Source organism: Bremia lactucae, linkage group LG5 (assembly GCF_004359215.1).
Source record: "Bremia lactucae strain SF5 linkage group LG5, whole genome shotgun sequence".
Classification (NCBI taxonomy): Eukaryota; Oomycota; class Peronosporomycetes; order Peronosporales; family Peronosporaceae; genus Bremia; species Bremia lactucae.
Window position 1 is genome coordinate 2,645,668 of NC_090614.1, and position 8,374 is coordinate 2,654,041.

The 8,374-nt window shown below is 43.4% G+C and overlaps 1 protein-coding gene across 1 annotated transcript; it reads left to right on the top strand.

Moving 5' to 3' along the window:
* Positions 1–2,017: 2,017 nt before the first annotated feature.
* On the top strand, positions 2,018–4,324 carry CCR75_007226 (uncharacterized protein; the record flags this gene model as incomplete). Its single annotated transcript, XM_067965289.1, has 1 exon — positions 2,018–4,324. One exon carries the CDS (start codon positions 2,018–2,020, stop codon positions 4,322–4,324), a length of 2,307 nt encoding a protein of 768 aa, XP_067821152.1.
* Positions 4,325–8,374: the final 4,050 nt, after the last annotated feature.

An 8,374-nucleotide genomic window follows, 5' to 3' on the forward strand; every position in this document is an offset into this window, starting at 1 on the left:
CCCTCTAGTGACTGGCGACGAATAAAGTTATTCGACGCTCCACGGTCTACTAGGGCTTTAAGTGACAAATTATTTGTCACTTTTAATTTCAAGGTGATAAGGGTACCTCATCGCCAGATGCAGCGACACATAATGATTGTGCGCCTGGAGCATATTTCGTCAAGAGATTTGCAAATTCTCTTGAGGTTGCTGGATCAGTAGGGCGTTGCTTTCCTTCTGACCCGATCGTTTTTAGGCGGTCCGCCTCGCTGTTCCAATTTCGCAACAACGTCGGATCCGCGACCGTTGCCTGTTTTGGCATTCGGGGTCATAGTTACGTTCAGTACTTCTCGGTACTGGGCGTGGGGCACTGCACTCATGAGCGTAGTGCCCTAACTTTTGAGAGCGATTGGATTTCAGTGATCGCTTATTGCTCGAAAAGAGAGGTCTCTCGCCATCGACATAAGAGAGGTTTATGGCTTCTGGACCTCCAAATTTGTGTTGCTAGCTCGAGCTTGTCTCAAGCTAAAGTCCTCGTGTTCCGCAACGGATATTGCTTTTTCAAGCGTATTTAGTTCCAAGCGCAACAGATGGGTCGTTCCAGGACCATTCGTAAGACCTTTCATGAACACCGTAATCAAGGTGTGTTCATGAACTGGGTTGCTCGTGGTACAACTCGCAAATAGTCGTATGTGCTGGGCATAAGCTTAAACATCACGCTTGCCTTGGTTGAGTTTCAGAAGCTAAATTATCTTAGGAGAGAGTCTTCTTCGACTCCCCTATACTAAGAAATATCTATATTTAAGGTTTCGGGAGGATTCGTGTGCGTCATCCCAGGTACAAGGGTCTATAGCTGTTGTAACCTTAACAGTTCTGCCTGTTGAGAGCCTTGCTTAGTCAGCAAGGCTTCCTTCTCATTCGCCTCGTCAAGTTCATGTTGTATGAACTTGGCGATGGCTGAATTTAGGGCATCTCTGTCCAAACCGGACAGCATGGTCAAGATTGCATCATTCCCTACGGTCGAACTCATTCGTTCAACCGCACTCCTTTCAATGTCCCTTAAAAAGGAGTACTTATCACGCGAAAACGTGATGCGTATTTCCATTATCATCTAACATGTCCATGTTAGATGGCGGAACTGTGGTCCTGGACGGACTGCAAAGTGCTACCAGGTGTAACACTGCCGGCTCGTACTGCTTCAGTACAAGTCCACTAACTCCGAGCTGCTTCAGCGCGAGTGGTGCCTCACGTCGCTTCACGCACACTAATACGTGCAGAGGAAGACTCTCTTTAGAACACTTTCTCTAAAGAGAGTTATAAGTTAACTGTATTTAATATAATACAGTGCTTCTGTTTCTATCTACTTAATACCGACTTAATTATAAACTAATACATAACATGTAATAAAGTCTTTTCTGTATCGCTTTTTGCGTGCGTCCAGTGCTGACGGGGGACCGCGGAGCAAGTAGATATAATGGCAAATATCTTGCAATGGATAAGCTGTTCGAAAATTACTATGTAAAGTAAAATTCTCCAAATATTCTCTAGCTTTTGTTAATTAATATATTCATTAACAACCTTTTAAGTGTTAATTTCACGTAAAGATACACCTTGTTACAGGCGATTGGCGGCGTTAATTTTAACTTAAAGTAACCAGTAATATTTAGTATTATTTACTGTAAGAGGAAAAAATATTCTTATTTTATATAAGAAGAAATAAGATAAAATGTACAAATAATTATCTTTATTAATTAGTTGACTTGATTCATCCAATGTTATCAAATTTGGAAATATTGACGCAACGAGACATTAGTTCGAAGAGTGATATAATTCAACTATTGCACCACGTCTCATAAAGCATGTCCGGTAATATCAACTGTTGCACTGCGTGTCATGCCCAACCGGAAGTAGTGGAAAGTTCAACGGAATTTCTTAGTTAAAGCTTGAATCATTAATTTCACTTTTCAATCTATGCTGTTTACAACCTCTAGGGATAATCTGCGGCGTTTAGAGTTCCCAGAAAGACAAAACACGTATAATGAAGCTCTTATGTGCCATAGTCGGAGAGAGAAGCGTATTCCCTGTGACCATTGACGAAACGAAGTCAGTGGTGGCCTTAAAGGACGTTGTTAAAATTAAAAACTCAAACAAAATAAAATGCGATGCTGCCGAACTCGAGCTGTACTTGGCGAGAAAGGGGAACGCGTGGCTGTCAGATAGCGAGCCGAGTGCACAGCAACTTATAAAGGGAAATGTGGATGATGACATCGAAAGTATGCTTGATTGTAAGCCATTGATGTCAACTCGGTCTATCCAGCGTTATCTAAACGAAAACCATTTGCCCGCGCCGCAGCCAAGGCAAATTCACGTGCTGGTAGTGGTCCCACGACAAATTCTCTCTATTTCGCGGAACAGCAAAACCGCGAAAACTGTGGAAAGGTATGAGACTCTTTCCAAGACACTTGCTAGTCAACAACAAGTCGAGTCACTTTCGAAAGCAATCCGCTCAATTCTCGAGAGCAAAGATGAGGTTATACCATTTGTCGTTTTGGAAAGCTCGTCTGGTATGGGAAAGACGCAAATGGCATTCAACTTAAACGCCACTGGACAATTTGATGTTTATCACATAATGTGTGACAATGTCGATGATAAAGGACAAGACATTAGTGCAGCGTATGCATCACGTAGCCGCGTTTTCGAAAATTGCCTGAAAAAAGACTTTGAAATGACGAATGGGCCAAATACGGGCAGCATTATGTTATTGCAAGGTGAAAATTATTTATCTCTTTATGGCTTTATCTATGCTGCACTGCTCGAAAAAAATGAATTGGAAACAGCTGTTTGGACTCGTAACGATGTCAAACAGGCACTCAAAGATCGTGTTACGAATGAAAAAAAGCCCTTTATCTTTTTTCTAGATGATTTTCCGCGTGAAATTGATCGAAAAGCCGCATCAAACGATCGTTGGGCTTACGATAATAGACGTCGCCTTCGTCTCATGCTAAACGTATTTCGATCGTTTGGTCTTGTTGTGGTAGTCAGCTCCACGAGTGGTACGGCACGTAGTTTGACTTCGGTTTCCTCTGGATCGCGATGTCCTGCGGATTATCTGTGGTGCATAGTGCACCCACTTTTACCTCGCACCGTAATTGGCAGTGATGTTCAAATACTACCAACGGTTTTCCAAAACATTGTTTCGAATAGTCGACCGCTCTTCGCTGAGATTGCTATCCAGTATATACGGGAAAATCCGTGGAATGTCGGCATTAATACAGCAAATTACTTAAATGCACTGGTTGGACATTTGGCACCACTATTGGCCCGGAGGAAGCAAAGACGACATCACGAGTTTGAAATTGGTCAGCTATGCTTGTTGCTCTGCTCGAGTTGTCGTGTTGAAGACGGTAAATTGAATTTGATTGACAGTCATTATGCTTGCTTAGATGAAAAGAGGACATTTAGGCTGTTTCTGAAGGCAAATGGCAATTCTTATAAAGCCGACGAAACCACATACAATTTTGAAGACAGAAGAAGCTGGAAATGCCGTAGTGTGTTTCCTCACCCGTCGAGTGACGTCCTTCTTTATTTGACTCTGACGGGCGGTTTGTCATATCGTCCGTTTAACCATTCCTTGCGTGAGGTCTTTTTGTCGGTGCCGTCTACAACAATGTATTTACATGATACCAACGAGCCTATGAACGAGAAGCAGCGTTTCCAAGTGTTGGTGTTCGCGGCTGTCGTGTTGGCGAGTCATGTTGACGGACTTGGTGGGGTGGCATTCCCGACATTTTTGGGTCGGCTTTTGTACGAATTGGGCGTTAAGTCACAAGATGTGAAGATAGATTTTCCTGTAGGTTTTGAGACACGCGGGAATTGGGTCGTTCCATTCTTGTCTCCTCCAAACGTAAAATGGCCAGCTTGGCTGCTTAATGACGAATTAAAGTTGGACAATTTCGTCCAAACTGCCAACAGTGAAACGATCGACTTTCGTATTGATTCCGGGCTGATATCTGGCGAATGCAACGACGAGGAGCAGCCTCTATCGCTCGAGACAATAAGAAAGATTCTGTCGCGTGTACCGGCTGAATCCAAAGTGCATTTGGTACTGACGAGGGGATTGCAGAAAGAATATTTCACGAGGGAAGAAACATATGCAGCATTTGTGCGAGAACACAATTTGGCAACAATGGATGTTTATCGCGTTTCATGTGATTCGACGCTAGAGGAAATTGTTGGGATGGAGAATCAAGAATTGCACAAAGTACAGTGCATGGATGATGGTAGCACGAAGCACTGTGAAAAAAAGCTCGTCATTTTCGTTGAGATTGGCAATGGAAGAATCTAGTCTCCAGAATTCGATTTGCATAATGTTTGCGTTATAATCAATACTTCTTATTTTGACGTACATTCCATACAAATGCCGATTATATCGTAGGTAAAGTTTTTTTTTCGTTTTTCGTGAAGTTGATTTTTCGATATAATCCATTCTTTCCCTAAAATACTACGAAGATACCATTATGATCAATTAATGCGCCTAGGTTGGAATAATAAAGAAAAAACTTGTCCCGTTATATCATCAATTATTATTGAAATATAAATAAAATTGAAATTAGTTGATAATAATAATAATTCAATAGACATTAAGATAATTTATTTGACGCAAAACTCCGAAGCGTGTACTCTTCGACAAGAGCTTGCTCGCGCAAAGAGAGAGACAGATAAGACTTTATTACATGTTTTGTATTAGTTTATAATTAACTTGGTATTTAATAGATATAAACAGAAGCACTTAATTATACTAATTACAGTTTGCTTATAACTCTCTAAAGAGCAAGTGTTCTAAAGAGAGTATTCCTCTGCACGTACTAGTGTGCGTGAAGTGACGTGAGGCACCACTCGCGCTGAAGCAGCTCGAAATGGACTTGTACTGAAGCAGTACGAGTCGGCAGTGTTACACCTGGTAGCACTTTGTAGTCCGTTTAAGTACCACAGTTCCGCCATCTAACCCGACCATTTTAGGCGGTCCGCCTCGCTGTTGCAATTTCGCAACAACGTCGGACCCGCGACCGTTGCCCTTTTTGGCATTCGGTCGATAGTTACGTTCAGTACCTCTCGGTAGTGGGCGTGGAGCACTACACTCATGAGCGTAGTGTCCTAACTTTTGAGAGCGATTGGATTTCTGCAATCGCTTATTTCTCGAAAGAGAAGTCTCTTGCCTTCGACATAAGATAGGTTCATGGCTTCTGTACCTCCAAGTTCGTGTCGTCTTGGAGGACGATACGATGATGAACTAGCTTGAGCCTGTCTCAAGCTAAAGTCCTCCTGTTCTGCTACGGATATTTTTTATTCAAGCCTATCAAGTTCCGAGCGAAACAGGTGGGGGGGGTTTTCGGGACCATCCGTAAGACCTTGCATGAACACCGTAATCAACGTGTGTTCATGATCTGGGTTGTTCGTGATACAACTCGCTAATAGTCGTATATGCTGGGCATAAGCTTGAACATCACGCTCGCCTTGGTTGAGTTTCAGAAGCTCTGATCGAGCTCTAAACTCAAACCTAGGCGGTTCAAACGTCTGTTTGAGCCGGGCTTTAAAAATCTGTTCCGACCCAAAGGCATATGGATCGCGCAACTAAAAGCCTAGTGCCCAAGTTTGGCACGTCCTGCCAAATTTGATTGAGCAAATGCGACTTGCATATGCTCGTTGACGATGTGACGAGCCCTTATGGTATCGTCCAACTCCACGAACGATCTTAAGAGGGAGTCTTCTTCGACTCCCCTATACTTAGAGATGTCGATATTTAAGGTTTCGGGACGACTCGTGTGCGTCATCCCAGGTACAGGGGTCTATAGCTGTTGTAGCCTCAACAGTTCTGTCTATTGAGAGCCTTGCTGACTAAGCAAGGCTACCTTCTCATTCGCCTCGTCAAGCTCATGTTGTATGAACTTGGCGATGGCTAAATTTAGGGTATCTCTGTCCAAACCGGACAGCATGGCCAAGATGGCATCATTCCTTACGGTCGAACTCATTCGTTCAACCACACTCCTTTCAAGGTCACTTAAAAGGAGTAGTTATCACGCGAAACGTGATGCGTATTTCCATTATCATCAAGCATGTACATGTCAGAAGGAAAGCAACGCCCACTGATCCAGCAACCTCAAGAAAATTTGCAAATCTCTTGACGAAATATGCTCCAGACACACAATCATTTATGTGTCACTGCATCTGGCGATGAGGTATCCCTTATCCCCTTGATAATAAAAGTGACAAATGATTGTCACTTTGAGCCCTAGTGGACTGATGAGCGTCGATAACTTTATTCGTCGCCAGTCACTAGAGGGTCGTAGGCTCAAATATGTTGAGCGCGACATCCCTCTAACGAGGATGACGGTGATTTGAGCGACAGGCGCATCGATAACAGTAATGAAACGCGTAGTGAAATTTCACTGCACGTTAAGAGATTTATAGTATGATGATGATTTCATCGTATTGGATTAGGATGACAAATTTGATGTCATCCTAGGTTTACCTTGGCTCAGAAAATATGAGCCAAGGATCAACTGGCAGCATCGATCCGTAAAGATGCCTGCCACTTGTTCATGAGATGACCATCTAATGAACATCTTGGAGCGTCCACAAGCATGTGGATGTACTACGAGGGACTGCGATGGCGTTACTTGTGCTACGGTCGTTAGTACAACTGCACAAGATCACAGTGTGATTACTAATCACCCTGTGGAGTCAGCTGCCGGCGGTGCTGCGAATGCACATGCAGCGCCGAAGGTCCATCACTCAAATAAGTCGAGTGGATTGAGACATGAATGTGCGCCTAGCGAGCAACATTCAAGGAGTATACCGGTTGTTCAAAAGGGGCAACACGATGATCCTAGGTCAAGTAGAGAGTTACCTTAGAGGACCCGACTGTGATAGCGCAATCACAGTCGGAAGACGTTGAAGGAATAAGTCCCCACATACTTTAGAAAAAAAATCCTTGAATAATTTATGCTTAAGTGACTAGAATTCAGCATTCCGAGGGATTGATCCCTCGACAGCCTGTTGACAAATACCAGGAAGAAACCGAAACATTGAATGTCTTGGTTGATAACGGATCAAGAGTAGGCGCTTATACTCTTGATCTGTATGCGCCTCCGAAGTTAAGTTCGATGATAACTCAATTACCAACCCTAAAACTCAAGCAGTTCTTGAGAGATCTGCATAGTGGTAGAATCAAGCAGATCTGCGTACTCGTCAAAGAGGACGAATACGTAACCGATATTCGGTCAGCGAAAAAAAATGCAGAGAACAAACGGGTTTTCACCAGCTAATTGATCGACGAAAGTGTCCTCGATGTGAACACTCGGATTGAGAGATATACTACTCTGTCCTGTGAGTAACTTAAGACAAATTCTTTTACAAAGATTTGATTAAATTCAAAGATGTGTTCCCTATTGCAGTTCCGTGCGAGTTGCCTACGGATAAAGACATCCGACATGAGATTGAGCTCAAACCGGGCTCGAAGTATGGTATCATGAAGCAGTGGCCACTGCCTCGTGAACAAGTACTTGCGATCGATAAATTCTTTATCGATTAAATCAAAAGCGGGCCATGTAAGGGAGTCAACCTCCCCAAATAGCTCTCCGACCTTCTGTGTGCGAAAGGCCACAGGAGGGTGGCGGATAGTGCACGCTTTCAATAAACTAAATGCTGCAATGGTACCGGCTCAAACGCCGATACCTAATAAAGACTTAATCATTAATGGTATGTCTAAGAGTACCAGTTTTTCGTCTATGGATCTGATGAATGGATTTTATCAGGTGCTTATGCGTGAACGGGATATCCCGTACACAGCAGTGAGCACCCCCAGTGGGTTGCTCTGGATATGGGCAGTATTGCCACAGGGGCTTTGCAACGCCTGCAACATTCAAAAGATGTGTAACAAATCTGTTGAGACCGGTGCGAGAATTCGCACCGACTTATTTTGACGATGTATTCGTCCATTTCCGGGTTATGGACGGAAATACGGACGTGGAAGTTCATAAATCTCACGTTCACCAGGTTCTTACACTTATGCAAAAGCATAAGTTGTACGCAAAACTCAAAAAGTCTCTTCGCTGCAAGCGAAATACCGCTTATTGGGTGCATCGTCGGTAAACACGGTGTGCGTCCTGGTCCCGAAAAGATCAAGGCAAATACCGACTGGCTAGTTCCAGTCGATGTCAAGGGACTTAGAAAGTTCCTTGGATTAGCGGCGTACTTGAACAAGTACTCACGCAATTCTGCCGAGATTACAGTTTAAATCTCTTGTCTCTTGAAAAAAGACGAGAAATGGTTATGGAACGCTGATTGTCAGCGTTCCTTTGATAGTATCAAGCAAAGCTTGATTGCAATCGCCGAG